Source organism: Lepus europaeus, chromosome 11 (assembly GCF_033115175.1).
Source record: "Lepus europaeus isolate LE1 chromosome 11, mLepTim1.pri, whole genome shotgun sequence".
NCBI classification, from domain to species: domain Eukaryota; kingdom Metazoa; phylum Chordata; class Mammalia; order Lagomorpha; family Leporidae; genus Lepus; species Lepus europaeus.
The window spans coordinates 73266740-73286942 of NC_084837.1; the positions used below are offsets into that span (position 1 = coordinate 73266740).

General features: G+C 45.2%; 1 protein-coding gene across 1 annotated transcript in view; it reads left to right on the forward strand.

Annotated features, from left to right (window-relative positions):
- Positions 1-19242, forward strand: part of SCG3 (secretogranin III) — a 39440-nt gene extending 20198 nt beyond the window's left edge. Inside the window, exons 10-12 of the mRNA XM_062204775.1 lie at positions 268-405; positions 8155-8235; positions 17277-19242. Coding sequence (XP_062060759.1) covers positions 268-405; positions 8155-8235; positions 17277-17395 — 338 coding nt within the window. The 3' untranslated portion in view covers positions 17396-19242. The remainder of the gene's footprint in view (positions 1-267; positions 406-8154; positions 8236-17276) is intronic.
- The last annotated feature ends 961 nt before the right edge of the window (positions 19243-20203 follow it).

Consider the following 20203-nt stretch of genomic DNA (forward strand, 5'->3'; position numbering starts at 1 on the left):
TGGTGACATGTGCAGCCGAAGGGAAGCGATGCTCAATCAGAGGCTAGGAAGCTGGGGGCTTGGTCACCCAGGAGGTGACCTTGGCAGTTGGCCTCAGTGTCCTCTCTGGCAAGGCAGGGATGAGTGTACTATTACATCATCACTAAGATCCCTTTCAGCTCAAAAATGATCTGATCCCTACCTATACTTTCAGTAGAGTCTGTTTCTACATTGGCAATGAATTGTTAGGGAATCAGCTTATAACAACACTGCACAATCTGATTATAGCGCCGTCAGAGAAGAGCCACGAAGAAGCAGACAGTACCAAGGAGGAAGCTGCTAAGATGGAAAAGGAATATGGAACCTTAAAGGACTCCACAAAAGATGACAGTTCCAACCTGGGAGGAAAGACAGATGAGCCAAAAGGTATGGATTTGACAGCTCTGTTTGGCAATGAAACTGGGGAAGCAAAACCTTTCACTGCACAAGGTAAGGTGGATCCCACTAAGTCTGCAATGAGCATGAGCTATGAAAAAGATTTAGCTTGTGGTGCCTGTGTTTGAATAGAGATTTTTGTAATAGTTTTCAGTCTCCTGGGATGGCAAATTGGTTTCATCTTTTGATGGTCTATAGTGTCAGTTGGACTTCCATGCTTGGAGAGGGATATTCATGAGCATCTGTGCATTGTTTAATGTCCTATTTATAATCTTAGAAATGTATCCAACAATATTTCTTCAGACTTATCTAACCCTCTTCTAAGTAGTCACATACTGCTTATTCAACATGGTCATTAAAATTTGTGCATTTAACAAGGCAAATTTCTATAACTATTTAGCCAGTGATTACAAATTGACAGACACTTTCAAGGATTTTATTAAAATCACAAATCTAATTATCCAATTTCTTTAAATGCTGTAAATATATCTACACATTATAAAATTCACACCTTCCTAGAATTTTGGAGTTGTCTGTATGCCCAAGGAGAAGACTCCCTGAGGTGTGAGTTCTAAGTGGTTAGCCCTTTCATTTCAGGTCGGGATGTGAGATCTGATTGGATAATTCAGTGGTTCAAACCCCTTTCAATACTGAGTTGTGCAAGTTACATCATGGAAAATTTACATCCCAGTATCTCAACTAGATCTTTTTCTGAAACTGGCTGTGTTTGTCAGAGGTTGTGAACAGATGGCTGGAATCTGCCTTATTTTTCTGTTGTTTTGATATGTTGACCTCCTTTACATCTTATCAGTGTCTCATTATTCCCCGGGAGCTGAGGGAATGGGTCAGTGTCCTCTCTCTGGGCACCCAGCTACTTTATGATCTGAAAAGATACTTGTTGCGCTCTCTTTTCATTGATTATTAGGTGTAAGCATCGGTGGCAATGAATGAAGAGACTTTGCTTCTTCCTTGCTGTGATATGAGCCCACACCGATCATGTTCACGGTGTAGCTCCTAATGTAGAATGGACTGCTTGGCCCATTTACTGGTTCCCAACCGATCTCTCCTGCTCACACAGTTATAAACAGGTTCAAATTAATATTTGGTAAAAGATATGTGCTTGACAATGTGTAGAGAAGAAAGAATCTAGCCATGTATTGAACACCTTGTAACTCAGTGGTGACAATAAAATTACAGGCTGTTTCCCTATAATATAAATACAACCCTTGTTAACACCTTAAGTTTATTAACTTTCTCCATTTGTGTAGTTGTTTAGTTGTTGTTGATGGTGATGACTTTGTTCTTAACATTTGTGCAGCCTCTGCAGTGGGAGACCCTAATTTCTCTTTTGTCCTTATAGCACATTATCTTTCCTTAAAAACAAAACAAAAAAAACCAGTATGTATGTATTTAAGAAGCAGAGAGAGAAACAGACAGAGAGCTCCTATCTGCTGGGTCACTCTCCAAATCCTAACAATGGCCCAGACTAAACTAAGCTAAAGCCAGGAGCTAAGAACTCAATCTGGGTCTCCCAAGTGGGTAACAGGGACCCAAGTAATGGAATGATCACCTGCTGCCTCCTACGATGTGCATTCGCGGGCAGCTGGAATCAGGAGCAGAGCTGGGACTCAGTCTCGGATATGGGATATGGGATATGGGCATCTTAGCCACCAGACCTAACACCTGCCTCTGTCTTTGCTTCTTGACAAGATCATCCTGGCTTCCTGGCAACAACAGGACATTCTAGACCCACTCTGAATTGTCCTGCTGAGACTTGAAATCCTTCCCCTTCAAGAGATTCTGGTTCCTTCCTGTAGAAAATATATTAGACAGAAGCCTGGATTATATGGGTTTAAATGAGAGGTGATATTGGCCAAGGGTACAGTTCCTATTTCAGCTATTGGAAACTTTTTGAGTCAAGGTTAGAAGAAGAAATTCCTGCTTAATGTACCAAGTTCATTTTGGTTTTTTTGTGAGCCTATGAAGTTTTATGTTGTCATACCCTTCTTATCTTTAGCATGGATTTCATGTTTGTAGGTATACTCTAGGGAATTAATAAACCTTTTTTGTCCTTAAAGATTTATTTGTTTATTTGAAAGGCAGAGTTACAGAGAGAGGAGAGAGAGAGAGACAGGGAGAGACAGAGGAGAGAGAGAGAGATGGATCTTCCATCCACTGGTTCACTTCCTAGGTGGCCACAGCAGTTAGGTCTTGGCTAGGCTAAAGCCAGGAACTTCGTATGGGTGTCTCACACATGAGTGGCAGGGGCCTAAATACTTGGGCCACTGCTTTCCTGGCACATTAGGAGGGATCTGGATTGAAGGTGGAGAAGCCGGAACTCGAACTGGCATCCATATGGGATGCAGGCACCTCAAGCTGCAGCTTAACCCAACTACATCACAGTGCCGGGCCCCCAATAATGGTTCTTAACCCAGGTGGGTAGCCAAGTACAACACACGCCACATGTGTACATGCACAACCCACTTGTCACTGGGCCAGGCTTGTGGGCTCCCTGAGAGAGGGAATGTCGGAGGACATGTCAGAGTAGAACAATGGGTGCGGTAATGGCCCAGCTGAAACCACTTAGGAAATAAGGCTGAGCAGGACTCACTGGGCCGGGTACTGTGAGGAGTCTGTCTTGGTCTTGCAGTGTGAGATGATGACCCCCATCCAACTACAGCAAATACCAAGGATCTTTATAAAGCTCATAGAAAATGCTTATTATGGGGCCAGCACTGTGGCACAGTGGGTTTAAGCCACAGCCTGCGGCGCTGGCATCCCATATGAGTCCCAGTTTGAGTCCTGGCTGCTTCACTTCTGATCCAGCTCCCTACTAATGTGCCTGAGAAAGCAGCAGAAGTTGGCCCAAGTGCTTGGGTCCCTGCACCTATGTAGGAGACCTGGATGAAGCTCCTGGCTCCTGGCTTTGGCCTGGCCCAGCCCTGGCCATAGTGGCCGTTTGGAGAGTGAACCAGCGGATACAAGGTCTCTTTCTCTCTCTCTTTACCTCTGCCACTCCTTCTTGGTAACTCTGACTTTCAAATAAATAAATAAATCATTTTTAAAAATCTTAAAGAAGAAAATGCACATTATGGGAAAAACTATGGATTTCAAATGTGTTGTACCAAAATGAACTTACTTTTAATTCCATTTTCTGATAATTCTTTGAAGTAGCTCACATTTATTAACCAAGCCAAACATGTAGTGGATCCTGTGAGTAATATAAATAAGATTAAAAATAATAATACCTTCCATTTATACCTTGTTTTACTTTACAAAGCATGTCTATATGCATCTCATTTCAGATTTAATGGGGGAAAAGTCCAATTTAATTACCCGTGGTGAAAAGTGACACTCATTATTTATTTATTTATTTGAAAGTCAGAGTTATACAGAGAGAGGAAAAGCAGAAAGAGAGGTCTTCCATCTGCTGGTTCACTCCCCAACTGGCCGCAACGGCCGGAGCTGCGCCGATCCAAAGGCAAGAGCCAGGAGCTTCTTCTGGGTCTCCCACATGGGTGCCAGGGGCCCAAGGACTTGGGCCATCTTCTACTGCTTTCCCAAGCCATAGCAGAGAGCTGGATCAGAAGTGGAGCAACCGGGTCTCAATCCAGCACCCATATGGGATGGTAGCGCTTCAGGCCAGGGCATTAACCCACTGCACCACAGCACTGGCCCGACACTCTTTTTTTTTTTTTTAAAGATTTTTATTCATTTTTATTTGAGAGGCAGAGTTAGAGGAGAGAGAGAGACAGAGAGATGGATCTTTCATCTGCTAGTTCCCTCCGTAAATGGCCACAACAGCCAGAGCTGGGCCAATCCGAAGCCAGGAGCCAGGGCTTCTTCCAAGTCTCCTATGTGGATGCAGGGGCCCAAGGACTTGGGCCATCCTCCACTGCTTTCCTAGCACATTAGGAGGGATCTGGATTGGAAGTGGAGCAGCCGAGACTGGAACCGGTGCCCATATTTGGTGCCGGCACTGCAGGCAAAGGGATAAGCTTCTATGCCACAGTGCCGGTCAGGCACTCATTTTTTAATGTAGTTTTTGTTAGGCTATTCGAACTCTTGCTTTCTACAGGGACTTACATTATAAATAATATTTTAAGTGTTGATTTTTAATTGGTTCAGTTACTTGAATGATTTGCCAGTTACTTCTAAATTTAGGGATTGTCAATGAAATAGAATTTATTCTAATCCCAACATACCTATAAAGTTGCTTAATTTTTCAAAGAAATTGTTCTCTGGAGGACAAAGAAAAATACTTTACCGCTTTATTCCATTATCTAAGGGTGGCTCTTTCTGCCATTTGGATGTTTATGCATTTACTTCTGGTCTGTGAGTCACTGAAAATCTTTTTTAAAGTCATCCAAGGGATGAGATAAACATTGCAACACCCATAAACTCATCCCAGTACTATTCATGTGTCAAGTTTATGACCAGATAATGGAATTAAGTTGAAGAAGGAGGTCTCCAAGATAACTTCACCTAAATAGCATATTTTTCCTATCTGTTTCACAGGAGCTAAAAAAGTTAGCATATTTAATAACTATTCAATTGATAGTAAATTGACTAACTCATGTATGTGGGTGCTCTCACTTTTTAAGCAACATAATGCCTGCATTCAGGCCCCAAGCCATTCTTCTGGAAATATCTGACAATACTGAGTCTAATCTTGCAAGTGGGGGAGGAGCTCAGCAGGTGCCGGGAGAATTATCAACATGGGTTTTTCAAGGACAGCTTAGGAAGATTTCCTCCCTTCTGTAGAAACCAGGAATCGCCTTTTTAGAATTCACTCTTTAATTTACAAATCAGTAAAGCAATCTCACAGAAGAGGAAGTGACTTGCCCAAGATTGAGAGGAAGAGCTGGACCTTGAACCTGTGACCCCAGCCTCCCAATCCCGTGCTTTGCCAGTATTGCGTCCAGCATTTCATGGGCATCTTTCATACCAAGCTCTTTGCTTCATGTGGTTCAAAATTATAATCGTATAATCCTGATACAACCAGCAGAGCCGATATTTTCAGGAGATCCCGTCTTTAATAGGTTAACCGCATTCATCTCTAAGCTTCTTTGTTGGAGGCAGGGGGCAGTCAGGACAAATTCATTTATGCCAAAGGCTATTTCTCATGCAGTGTTGGAAACTAAAGCAGCCCGGAAAGCTAGGCTGCGTCCTGATTCTGGCCCTGTTCCCATCTGCCTCAGCATATGTTTTAAGCTTCTGCCATATTACCTCAGCCATGAGCTATTTTTTTCCAGAGGAAGCTGAAATAAATTGGAAAAAAAAAAAAATAGTCCCGCTTTCCCAAGTGGACTCTTGTGGGCTTTCAGTGCACACTGTGTAAATAAACCATGGGCTGTGCAGCTCGCGGGAGGAGGAAGCGTAAATAGAAGGCAGCTGCTGCTTTGGGGGCGGAGCAGCTTACCCGCGCTCCGGGCACCGGGTGCAGCGCCCAAGACCGGAGGCAGGCAGGTGTACCCAAACGTTACACGTGAGGTCACCTCGCATACTTAGAAAGTACGGATGCTTGGTCCCTACTCCGAGATATTCTGACTTAGTTGTGAGGAGCGACCTGGCCATGGGGATTGTAAAAGCTCTTCGGGGGGGCTGGCATTGTAGCCACCATTCTATATGAGTGTTGGTTTGAGTCCCGGCTGCTCCACTTCAGATCCAGCTCCCAGCTAACGTGTCTGGAAAGCAGTGCAAGATGGCCCATGTGCTTTGGCCCATAATGTCCACGTGGGGAGACCTGGCTAGAGATCCTGGCTCCTGGTCTTAGCTTGGCCCACACTGGCTATTGGCAGCATTTGGAGAGTGAACCAGGAGATGGCAGGTCACTCACTCTTTGTCTGTCCCTCTCTCTGTTGCTCTTACTTTCAAGTAAATGAATAAATAATTTTTAAAGAAGCATATGAATTTACAAAAGTGTTTAAAATCCATGCATTATTATTTCATAATATTTTCTTTTTTTAAGATTTATTTTTTATTTGAAAGTCAGAGTTACACAGAGAGAGAAGGAGAGGCAGAGAGAGAGAGAGAAAGGTTTTCCATCCACTGGTTCACTCCCCAGTTGGCCGCAATGGCCGAAGCTGCACTGATCCGGAGCCAGGAGCCAGGAGCTTCTTCCGGGTCTCCCATGCGGGTGCAGGGGCCCAAGGGCTTGGGCCATCTTCTACTGCTTTCCCAGGCCATAGCAGAAAGCTGTATTGGAAGTGGACTTGAACCAGCACCCATATAGGATGCCAGCACTGCAGGTGGCAGCTTTACCTGCTACACCACAATGCCGGTCCCTGTTTCATAATATTTTCTGAAGTACTCTCATACGTTATAACCCATAAGATGCTAGTTTCTTAACAGATTTCAGGTTTTTTTTTAAGTTTTAAAGTATTTTTAAAATATTTATTTTGTTTATTTGAAATGCAGATTGAGAAAGAGAGAGACAGAGATAAAGAGAGAGCTTCCATCTGCTGGTTTACTACCCAAATGACAGCATCAATCAGGTCTGGGCTAAGCTGAAGGAAGGAGCCTGGAACTCCATCTGGGTCTCTCACATGGGGGACAGGGGCCCAAGCACTAGGTCCATCTTCCACTGCTTTCCCAGGCACATTAGCAGGGAGCTGGATTGGAAGTAGAGCAGTCAGGATTCGAACAAGTGTTCATATAGGATGCTGGCCTCCCAGGTGGTGGCTTAACCCACCACGCCATAGTACCAGCCCCTAGTCTGGTTTTCTTTAAGCTGTAGTAAACTCATTCTCTGTTGTGGATGGGTGATGTCCATAGAGTGAGTGAAATTACTCTTCCTGTTTTCAGTACCATTTTTATGGGTAATTAGTTTCTGAGTGCAGAACAACAAGGCAATGCTGCAACCTCTGTTTATTTCTTAATGGTTATTTATTTATTTTTATTTATTTGAAAGGCAGAATGACAGAGAGGACTGTGTGTGTGGGAGGGAGAGAGACAAAGACGAGCTAGCCAGAGATGGGCCAGGCTGAAGCCAGGAGCCCAGGATTGTACCTGGATGTCCCCTGTGGGTGACAGCCCCAAGTACTTGAGTCGTCAACCACTGCCTCCCGGGATGCATTAGCAGGAGGCTGGTTTGGAAGTGGAGTAACTGGCACTTTACCTGGGGCCCCAACAGGGACGTGGGTGTCCCAAGCAGCCACTAAACCCACTGTGCCAGAAAGCCTGCCCTGAGAACTTGTTTTGAATGGTCATATGCTGGGTCCCTTCCAAGGCACATCCTGACACAAAGGTCTGAGGTCAAGAAGTGCAATCAGCAGGTGACCTCAGGAAGCACTCGGGAGGTTTGTAGGACTTTCAACCGAGGTGACAGTGTCTTTACACATCTGCCAGCGTGATTCAGCCCTGGGCCTGATACAGCTCCTCAGGTGGGAAGAGCCGTCCCTAAGCAGCAATGATCCCAGCTAAGAACTGTGGGACCTACCTAGCTGGTAAACTGAGTCAGCACTCTCCTCTGCCTGGACCTGGAACTGTATTTGTGCACAGAGCTAATTCTCCTGGACAGTTGCCAACTTGGTCTCCTGGACTCTTACTCCAGCCGTTCCCCTTGCCCCCTCGCCAGATGTCCTCATGTATACTGCATGTGCACCGCCTGCTTGGGCACACTACTTTGTGAGTGCTCCACAAGTCCAATATTTATGGTTTTGATCCCAAGCGAGGTATTTAAAAAGAGATACAGTGAAATCTTGGGACTCTCTGATGTGGTTCCTTTGCCTTTGCCAGGGAAAACGGAAGCCTACTTGGAAGCCATCAGAAAAAACATCGAGTGGCTGAAGAAACACGACAAAAAAGGAAACAAGGAAGGTATGGATTTCGTGGGGTTGTACAGTGCACACTGCACCCATTTCTGAAGAACTTTTGTTATGTAAAGCCCACATCAAATTCACTTGGGCTAACATCTTCTCTCAGAGCCCCCAAAGACTCCAGGTACCCCTCAGATGCCTGGAGACAGAGCCTCCATTTCTTTGATGATGAAAATTATTATTATTCTAATAATAATTCTAGGCCGGCGCCGTGGCTCAACAGGCTAATCCTCCGCCTTGCGGCGCCGGCACAACGGGTTCTAGTCCCGGTCGGGGCACCGATCCTGTCCCGGTTGCCCCTCTTCCAGGCCAGCTCTCTGCTGTGGCCAGGGAGTGCAGTGGAGGATGGCCCAAGTGTTTGGGCTCTGCACCCCATGGGAGACCAGGATAAGCACCTGGCTCCTGCCATCGGAACAGCGCGGTGCGCCGGCCGCAGCGCGCTACCGCGGCGGCCATTAGAGGGTGAACCAACGGCAAAGGAAGACCTTCCTCTCTGTCTCTCTCTCTCTCTCACTGTCCACTCTACCTGTCAAAAATAAAAAAAATAAATAAATAAAAAAATAAAAAAAAATAATAATTCTAATAATTATTATTCTAATCCTCCGCCTTGCGGCGCCGGCACACCGGGTTCGAGTCCCGGTCGGGGCACCGATCCTGTCCCGGTTGCCCCTCTTCCAGGCCAGCTCTCTGCTGTGGCCAGGGAGTGCAGTGGAGGATGGCCCAAGTGCTTGGGTCCTGCACCCCATGGGAGACCAGGATAAGCCCCTGGCTCCTGCCATCGGATCAGCGCCGTGCGCCGGCGGCAGCGCACCAACCACGGCGGCCATTGGAGGGTGAACCAACGGCAAAAGGAAGACCTTTCTCTCTGTCTCTCTCTCTCTCTGTCCACTCTGCCTGTCAAAAAAAAAAAAAAAAAAAGAAAATTATTATTATTCTTTTATCATCCTTTCAAGCAAAGGCATTTCTTTTCTGCTTTTATTGTGCAAGAACCAAGCAAAAGTAGAGTGAAAACTATAATGAGTTCCCATATGTCTATCACCCACTTCCAATAATTATCAACATTTTTCCAGGGTTTTAGCTACTCCTCCTTTTCTTGGAGTATTTTAAATAAGGGTTTTTTTTTTTTTTTTAATTTGACAGATGAGTTAGACAGTGGGAGAGACAGAGAGAAAGGTCTTCCTTCTGTTGGTTCACTCTCCAAATGGCTGCTACGGCTGGTGCTGCGCCAATCCGAAGCCAGGAGCCAGGTGCCTCCTCCTGGACTCCCATGCGGGTGCAGGGGCCCAGGCACTTGGGCCATCCTCCACTGCCCTCCCGGGCCACAGCAGAGAGCTGGACTGGAAGAGGAGCAACCAGGACTAGAACCCGGCGCCCTTATGTGATGCTGGTGCCGCAGGTGGAGGATTAATCAAGTGAGCCACGGCACTGGCCCCTCTTGGAGTATTTTAAATAAAGGCATTTAAACAAAGGCATATATGAGTATTAGGTGCACCTGTGGCCACCTAAGCACTCCCCACACCCCATTTAAGGAAAACAAAGCCCAGAGCCAAACTCTGTTCTGAGGTCCAGATACATGAAGGGCAATGAGATGCAGCACCCCAACGCTCAGAGCGCACAGCATCAGCTACAGGTGAACCTGTTCAGCGCTTTCCTAGGCAGGTGCAGTAGCACAAGGAGGTGGGAGGAGGGGCCAGATCTTGCCAGGACAGAGTTGGGAGAAAGGGCCCAAGGAAAGGTAGGGAAGAATCTGTCAAGTGCTGGGAGATAAGGGGTACTGAGGACGAAAGGGACAAAAGAGAGGGATGCGTTCAGGGATGCAGAGCCGTTCCTTTCCCCAGGAACACTGGCATCTCTGGGGAGGAGCAGCAGGAAGGGCAGGGAAGTGGGCAGTGCCCCAGCCAGGAAGACACTACACATTTGGAAAGGGAAGTTGGTTTTAGCCAAGGGAGCCCCAGCTGGGGGCTCGGTTAGTTAAGAACCGAGAAACCCATGTGGCAGCAGTGTGGTTACAAATTGCAAAAACAAGATCCTAGAAGGTAGGATGGAGGTGAGGAGGCAGGGACCCAGAGCAGAAACTTGGAGCTTGACCCAAGCAAGGCAAGAGAGAGGAACTAGGAAGAGTGGGACTCAGTGGTTACGTGGGGGTGGGGGAAGTCAAGGACGGTTCGCACGTGTGTGGCTGGAGCAGTTGCACAGTGATGCTTTTCCAATGGGATGAGTAGTACTCCTCCAACCTCTGAATATCCCATTGCCCTGGTGTCACTTCAGCACCGCTGGTGAAGAACCTTAGGGACAGTATGGTGGCATCAATATTTTTTTCTAACTCCCTAGAGTGTTCCAGGGTGCAGTTGAGAACCACTGAGACAGCATGCACAGTGGGAGGAGGTGTTTGCACACCCCTTTAGCCTGTGAGTTTCTACATGCAGTGAGATGGAAATGATTTTCAAGGATTTGCACATCCTTTATTTGGTTCAAAACGGTGTGAATCCCCAGGCTGTCAGTTCCATTAAAATTCACAGGAACCATATTTTATCACATCTGTCATTGATTGAAAAACGCACCAAGTTTAATGTACCACGGAGGAAAAAAAGAGTGCGGCTAACTAAACTGTAACATGCCATCCATGGCTGCAAAGACCTTAAAACAGTTCATCTTGGAATTAGTGGAATGCAAAAATGCATTCCAACACCAGTATGAACTGTATGGCACACCAATGTGGACTATTAATGTTACTGCTTTTGCTGATTAGCGTGTGAACCCCACTCTTGTCATAACCAGAAACATCCTGCAGTGCAGTCTTTCGGTTCCAGAAATAATCGACCTAGTGAAGCATGGAATGTTGAAGGTCATTGCATACAGAACGCTCTGTGAGCAAAGCTCGTGGTGATGGAGCTGGGGCAGATGCTCCTTTTTGCCTTCCTATGGAATATGCTTGCTCTTTTTAAGAAATTTCACTTTATTTAAAAAAAACAGTTAAACACAGAGAAAGAGAGCAAGCTATCCACTTGTTCACTCCCCAGATCCCTGCAACATCAGGGCTGGGCTAGACCAAAGCCAGGAACCTTGGAACTCCATCAGCGTCCCCCTGTGGGTGGCAGAGACTCGAGCACTTGAGCCATCATCTGCTGCCTCCCAGGATGTACATTGGCAAGAAGCTGGGTCCGAGATGGAGGAGCCAGGACTCTAACCAGGCTCTCCAATATGGGATGCAGGCATCCCAAGTAGTGACTTATCTGCTGTGCCAAACACTTGCCCCAGAATAAGCTCTGGGGAAAAAAAAAAAAAAAAGCGCTCCTCCTCCACTGTACTCTGCTTGGGCTCCTTTCTCAAAGGCTGTGGGGATCTACTCAGAGCCCCACAGTGGCTGCAGCCGTGTGAGCAGGAAGACTAACTGTTGGTTCTGACCCTTGTTTATTTGTCTTTTACTTCTTTTTTGCTTATTTGAGAGAGCTCCCACCTACTGGTTCACTCCCCAACAGCCAGGGCTGGGCTGGGCCACAGTCGGGAGCCAGGACTTCAATCCAGGTCTCCCACACGGGTAGCAAAGAGCCAACCACGTGAGCCATCACCGAGTGCCTTCCAGGGTGTGCATTAGCGGGCAGCTGGAATCGGGCGCAGAGCCAGGACGCAAACCCGTGTTCTCCAGTACGGGATGGGGTATCCCACGCAGCATCTTGGCCGCTGTGCCAAATGTGCGCCCCAACCTTTCTTAACCTCTGCTGGTGCTCTTTGTTTGGCAGGGGCCTGCGTGACCCGAACCCCCTTCTCAGACCTAGGGAAGGCAGGAGCATATGAAGTGACAGTGAAGAGGACAAAATCTTTGACAGTTTTTTTTTAAAGATGTGTTTATTTAGTTCAGAGGCAAAGTCACAGACAGAGAGAAGGGTCTTCCATCTATTGGTTCACTCCCCAAATGGCTGCAATGGTTGGAGCTAGGCTGATCTGAAGCCAGGAGCTTCCTCTGAGTCTCCCACAAGAGCCATCTTCTGCTGCTTTCCCAGAAACATTAGCAGGGGGCTGGACTGGAAGTGGAGCAGCCAGTACTTGAACCAGTGCCTATATGGGATGCTGGCACCATAGGCAGAAACTTAGCCTAGTATGCCACAGCGTCGACCCCTGTAAAGTTTTTTTTTTTTAAGATTTATTTATTTGAAAGTCAGAATTACCCAGAGAGAGGAGAAGCAGAGAGAGAGAGAAGTCTTCCATCTGCTGGTTCACTCCCCAATTGGCCGCAACAGCCGGAGCTTGCCAATCCGAAGCCAGGAGCTTCTTCCAGGTCTCCCACGAGGGTGTAGGGATCAAAGGACTTGGGCCATCTTCTACTGCTTTCCCAGGCCATAGCAGAGAGCTGGATCGGAAATGGAGCAGCCAGGTCTTGAACCAGCACCCATATGGGATGCCGACACTTCAGGCCAGGGCATTAACCCACTGCACCACAGCACCGGCCCCTACAGTTTTGTTTTGTTTTTTTTTTTTAAGTGTGCTTTTAAAGAAGTGAATCCTTTTCTCTTTCTTTTTTTTTTTTTTTTTTCCAATTTTTAAAATTTATGTAAGGGGAACAAACTTTATGTCTTTCATATATATAGTCTTGAGAACATAATGATCCTCCCCACCCTACCCTGCCTCACTCCCACCCTTCCTCCTCCTTCCTTTATTACTTTTGTTTCAATTTTTACAATGGCATACTTTCAATTTACTTTATAATCACAAGCTTAACCCTCCATTAAAAAAAGAATTCAACAAGTAGTGAGTAGAATGTAGACACGGGCTATAAACAGTAATCAAATCTTAAACTGTCATTTTGCTCATATGCATTACATTCTTTGTAGTCAGTATATTAGTTACCACAAATCAGGAAAACATGATATTTGACTTTTGGGGACTGGCTTATTTCACTAAGCATAACGGTCTCCACTTTTATCCATTTTGTTGTAAAAGATGGGATTTCATTGTTTTTTGTGGCTGAGTAGTATTCCATCATAAACCACAGTTTCTTTATCCAGTCATCAGTTGATGGACCCATGGGTCAATTTCATAGCTTAGCTGTTGTGAGCTGAGCTGCTAAATCCCTTTTTCTTTCGAGCTCTGTGAAGCTCTCTTTAGGTTAGCAAGGTGCCTGCTGGCCTGTGTACTGGACCAGCCCTGTAGCGCAAAGCTGGAATCAGGTTCCAAGGGCCTTTTCCCTCACCCTGTGCTGTTTTCCCACTGCACACAGTGATACCCGTGTTAAAAAGATGCAGTTATTTTACCTTAAAAGAAAAAAGCCAAACCTTTTGCCTTTGTCTCCTCCACTCATCCCGACTCCTTCGCTGCTGTCCTTGGTCTGCCTTTTGTTTCATTAAACGTTGACATTGCACCTGATCCTGAAGTGCATCAGAGATGAGCGAGGGCCTTCCTTGTGCCCTGTCATTCAGGAGTCAAGGAGTCACCTCCTGAGATTTATGCAAAATATGTGTTCAGCTTTGTTCTGTGTTTCTTGCCCAAGAGAAAGGGAGAGATCCAAAAAGAAAACCAAAAAACGAGTTTTTATTGAACTTTGCTCTGTACCCACCAGATGCTCTGTTGTCAGGCTGTGGAAAGATCAAAGCCACCACTACAGACAGACCAGGGATCAGAACTTAGCCCTGCTAGTCCCTGAGCCAGTGACTTCTGTCCTGGTTCTTCATTGCTGAAATGGAGATCCTTATCTTACCGCATGGGGTTTTGCGAGGAGCAAATAAGACCATGCTGTGAAATGCTCGGTGCTGTAAGTTCTCTCTTTAATAAAGTCTGCACGGCTGTGTCCTCAGGGAGGGAAAATGTCCTTCTTGCTGGAGAGGAAGGGAATCCTCCGAAAGCCTCGGCCCACCATGACGCGGGCCGCAGTGCCTGTAGGTCTTCCACGCATCGTTTCACTTTGACACAGGGCCGAAAATGGCATTGAAAAATAGTCTTAAAATTCTTATGGAAGCACTAGCCAACACAACCTTGAACGAAAAAAACAAATCATGGAGCCGGCATTGTGGCGTAGCCGATTAAGCCACCGCCTGCAGTGCTGGCATCCCATATGGATGCTTGTTCAAGTCTCAGCTGCTCCACTTCCGATCCAGCTCCCTTCTAATGGCCTGGGAAAGCAGTGGAGGAGGACACAAGTGCTTGGGCCTATGCACCCACATGGGAGACCCAGAAGAAGTTTCTGGCTCCTGGCTTTGGCCTGGCCCATCCCTGGCCATTGTGGCCATTTGGGGAATAAACCAGTGGATGGAAGATATCTCTCTCTCTCTCTCTCCATCTCTCTCTATCTCTGTAACTCTGCCTTTCAAGTAAATAAAATGTCTTGAAAAAAAATAAAAAGAACAAATCAGGAGGAGCTGCAATATCTGATTTCAAGACATACTATAGAGCTACTTTAACCAAAAGAGCAAGATACCGGCATAAAAATAGACACATAGACCAGTGAATAGAATAGAGATCCCAGAAATGAATGCACCTAGCTACAGCCGACTTGCACTTGACAAAGGCACCAAAAACATCTAGTGGATAAAGAGCAATCGCTTCCATAAACAGCGAAGGGAAATTGGATATCCATATGCAGAAGAATGCAACTTGACTCCTACCCTAGTCACAACAGCTATTTTCAAAACAGCATAGAAGAAACATTGATGAGAATGCAAAGAAACTCTTCCATCCTGTGGTTGGGGGTGTAAATGAATACAGCCATCATGGAGACCAGTGTGGAGGTTCTTCCAAAAACTAAAAATAGTCTACTGTATAATCTAGTTATCCCACTTCTGGGTAGTTATCCGAAGGAAATGAAACCAGCATATCAAAGAGATGTCTGCGCTCCCATGTTTGCTGCAAACTATACACAATCACCCAGATAATGTAATCAACCGCGATGTCCACTGATGGATGAATGGATAAAGAACAATGGTATGTATACAGAGCGGAATATTTTTGGGCTTAAAGAATGAACTGCTGCCGTTTGTGGCAGGACGAGTGGAACTGAAGGATGCTATGTTAAGTGCAGTAGGCCAGGCACAGGAAGACGAATACTGCATATTCTTTCTTGTATGTAGAAGGTAAAACACAAAGTTGACCTGAATGTAGAGGGTGTCACTTCCAGTTTGGGAATGACTGGAAGAAAGGGAATTGAGGGAGATTGGACAACAGGTGCTAAAACACAGATGGAGGGAATAGGTTCTCGTGTTCCACATCTCAGCAGACTGACTGTAGTTCGTGTTAACCTAGTATTTTTTTTCAATGAAGATCTAGAAGAGGGGAGTTTGAAATCATGAAGCGTAAAGATACGATAAGGAGATGGAAATGCTAATCACCATGACTTGGTCAGTACAGTATACAAGTACAAATATCTCAAAATGGCATGTTGTACTCTATAATTATATGCAGTTATTACATGCTACCAAAACATGTATAAACTCTTGTAGAATGTAAAAATAATGAATGTTTTTAAATAGAAGAGAGTAGAATAGTGATTATTAGTGACTAGGATGTTTAGGAGGGGGTGAAAAAAACAAATTTGGGATAACCAAACCAAAATGTAATTAGTCAGTTACTAGTAATAAGTTCCAGGGTTTTGTAGCACAATAGGTGACTACAGTTTATAATAACCTGTTACATAATTGAGAACTAGAAGAAAAGAGCTCAAAGGCTCCAGAATGGAAATGCTGTTTACCCTAATTTGATCACTGCACATTGTATCTATGTACGGAAATATCACATTGTACTCTATGAATATGTATAATTATTATGTTAATGAAACCTTTTTAAAAATGTAAACTTAAAAAAAGACCTAGACTTCAATCTACCAGTACCTAAGAGAAAAGCAACTGCTTCCTTGACCATTTTTTGCAAGTATGTATCCTGTAAAACCTACCATTTTAAGACATTTTCAAACTTCAATTTCAGAACAGCAGATCAATCCTTGTCTCATTCAATATAGGCTTGAAGATGTTGTATACATTGAATGTCATATAAAATGACAAGAGAGCAAGTCAGCCAGCCACAGGCAGGCTTCTTACTTGGGTATCTCCATATTTCAGGGGGAGAGGGTGGTTCTAAGCATGACAAAGGAGCTATAAACAGGCTCTGTTTGACTTTTTACTCGATGTATACAACTCACACAGCGTGAAATAAAGTAATTCTTAGTTCAGAAGGAAAAAGCAGGTTGTCACATCATCGGATACTTAACCTGCTGTAACAGCTTCAAGAAGTGAGCACACCTGGTCTGACCGAACTTCCACTGTGACCTTGAACAAGGCACTTAAGCTTCAGGATGTGGGGTACCCCAGATGCGGTTTCTGGCATAGCAACGTTGGTATCGCCTGGCAACTTGTTTTTAAAATAAATTCTGGGCCGGCGCCGCAGCTCAAAAGGCTAATCCTCCGCCTAGCAGCACCAGCACACCAGGTTCTAGTCCCGGTCAGGGCGCCAGATTCTGTCCCGGTTGCCCCTTTTCCAGGCCAGCTCTCTGCTGTGGCCCGGGAAGGCAGTGGAGGATGGCCCAGGTCCTTGGGCCCTGTACCCCATGGGAGACCAGGAGAAGCACCTGGCTCCTGGCTTCAGATCAGCACAGCGCGCCGGCCGCAGCAGCCATTGGAGGGTGAACCAACGGTAAAGGAAGACCTTTCTCTCTGTCTCTCTCTCACTGTCCACTCTGCCTGTCAAAAAAAAAAACAAATTCTGGTGTCCCCACCCAGACCTACTGAATATGAATCTGCATGTCTTCCAGAACCCCAGGCGATTGGTATACACATGAGAATCTACAAAGCCCTGGTCTGTGGACCTGCTCCCTGTTGGGTCAAATGTGCTGGTCCTTCCCACCTGAGCTCCTCACAGGGTTGTGATGAAGAGCAGCTGAGAGAATACAACACACATAAACCGTTTTAAACCATCAACTACTGCACAAATGCCAGGAACCAAACTGTCATCCATGTGAATGATGGGGAGTGGTAGCAGAATAATTCTTGGTTAATGGTGATTGCTGTAATGGGATTGGTCCTTCCTGATAGTCACTCGTGATACTCTGATCATCTTTTCCAGATTATGACCTTTCAAAGATGAGGGACTTCATCAACCAGCAAGCTGATGCTTACGTGGAGAAGGGCATCCTTGACCAAGAGGAAGCCAAGGCCATCAAGCGCATTTACAGCAGCCTGTAAAAATGGCCAGAGATCCGGGAGTCTGTCGGCTGTTTCAGCAAACACAGTATAGCTTAAGACTCTTCTAATTCTGTGACTCAAGTTGTTCTGATTCAAGAATTATTAGAAAGTGCTGAACCTACAGTAGTTAACCTTCTAAAAGTGGCTAAAATGTAGCTTTCTCGCCATAAAAATTATCAGAAAAGTAAAGTGGTATGTAAGCTGAGATTTTGTATATAGAATCCTTATTTCTTCATTGATTTATGTTTTGTGATCAGAAGTCTGCTCTGGAAAAGCCTCCAAAGGACTGCACTTAAAACAAAACTTCGTACTGTCTTACACACGAACGCACGCTGAAGAATGAAAGGGGATCTGTTTCCTAGGCGTGCTGGGTACCAACGGCCCTTGTGGAAGACGTCTGTTACAAGACGTCGGTTCCACTTACAGTCCCCACCTGCGAGGTGAAATAAATTCACGTTTCCTCAAAGCCTCTATACCTTAAGGGGAGCCATCTGATTTTTTGGCTGCTCTTTTTAGCTGCCTCATTGTTAGGCCCAATGGCACAGAAAGGAACCTGAGAATTGGGCATAGCACTTGGTGGACTCATTAACAGTTTGTCCCCACACTTCATCAGTCCTATTAGTGAGCTTTCAGGCATGAGTTTGCTTATAAAGTGGGATGTTTATTTTCTCCAAGAAGACAAATGAGGTCATCACTAGTATATGAAGGCAGGTAAAAAATAACAGCAGATCTGTTATCTAAAGTGGAATTGACCCAAGCCAAGTTTTTTTCAAAGAGGGCAAAGGATCGGGCAGGAGGGCAAAGACATAAAAATCACAGCCTTCCCTGTGAGTCAAAGCTGGAGGGGAACTTCCCTGGGGGAAAGGCTGGTGAACCTCAGGTCTCTGATTTCTCCGCCTCAACCACTCCCACAACTGTGGCCCCAGAAACAGCCATGCAGTGGCCAGCGGGCCTCTTGAAATGTTACTGTTCAGTGTTCCCAGACCAAAGAATACTTTGAAAATGTATTAATCAGAGTGAACTGACATTTTTTTCAAATATCTTTGTTTAAAATCATAAAAGGATAATGCTATGTATCTGAGCTGTCCCTACTCGCTGTCCTCAGGGCCCCTTCCTGGTTCTCACCTTCTGATGAGGACTGGGGCACTTAGAGGGAAGCTGGTCTTGGTTGACACGGCTGCTGCTCCTTGCCATCCACAGAGTTGCCGAAACAAAACCAAAGCCTCACACACACACATACGCACACAACCCAGTGTGTTCCAGAGAAGCCAGGACTCACTGGCGAGTGCAGAGTGAGAGCTATTCAGCACCTTCGCCCATACCGCTTGCCAAAGCACAGCTACTCCCTGTTCAATGAGTTGTCTCTGATCACAGGACCAACCCTACTCAGGCCATGTCCAAACAGCTGCTTCTACATCAGACCAAAACACTGGCCCTGACTAAAGCATTGTATGCATTTTTTTTTTTTTTACAATGCACCCAAATATCTATGCAGTGTTTTTTTTTTTTTTTTTAAATAAAAATTGATTTAGGGAGTCACAGTTTTCAAAGCCCATCTTTCATCAGCTCTTACTGATAACCAAGACAACAGGGAGATCATTTGTCCTGTTTGATAAATGAGGCCACTGGGTCACAAAGGGGACAAGGCCATGGGCTATGCTCATGCGGACAAGGGGTAGTCAAGCTGGGGCCAGAACCCAGGGTTCTTGTCTGTCACTCCTCCCCAGTGATTCTATGGGCAAGGTGGGGGTAAGTAACTCCTGTCCTCCACAATTCAGCTGTGATCACAAAGAATCCAAACTCACTAACACCTTGGAGAGACGCTCTGGCTAGAAACTGATGAAAGACCATAGGGAAAAAATAAAACATGTTTTTGACATCATGGTCTCGCTTTTTGAGTTTCTATCTTTCTGACAGTATCTTTGGGATTACTCTCAAATTTCTGATCACTTTATGTTAAACAGCGTAACTGTATTTTAAATTTTCCAGGTGTCCACAGAGGCTTGTTTGGGCCTTTTCTTACAAACCTGTGCTGATTCCTTAATTTTTTTCTTTTAGTTTTTCTCTCCTTTCAAGTAACTCCCCACAGTTTAGATAGTGGATATAAGAAAACAGCAAACTGGGACCAGCATTGTGGCACGGTGGGTTAAACCACTGCCTACAATACTACATCCCATATGAGCACTGGTTCAAGTCCCAGCTGCTCCGCTGCTTATCCAGCTCTCTGCTAATGTGATAGCCCAAGCTCTTGGGCTCTTGCCACCATGTGGGAGACCTGGATGGAGTTCCTGGCTCCTGGCTTTGGCCTGGTTTAGCCTGGCCCATCTCTGGCCATTGTTACCCTTGGGGAGTGAACCAGTGGATGGAAGATTCTCTCTCTGTGTGTGTTTTCCTCCATGTAATTCTGCTTCAAATAAATAATTTTATAAAATTGATCTATATTATATAATTTTATATAATATATATTATATATATTATATAATATTATATAATTATATTATTATTAATCTACATTTATATAATTACATATAATCTTTATATAATTAAAAGAAAACTGCAAAGCATGACCCAGAGAGCACCCTATTTCAAAGACGCTATACTAACATGAGAAAAAAAACCCACAAAGGATCATGTATAAATAATGAGGAAAGGAGGAAAGGGAGAATGAAAATAGGGAAACAAAAGGTCTTTTGCTCTACAAATAGCAAACTCCTCTTGGGATGCTGGGGAGGGGTAAATGCAAGGAATTTTTGTGAAAGCTTAAAGATTTATATAACCCACTAGTTCTACAGAAAGTGAGACGAAAAT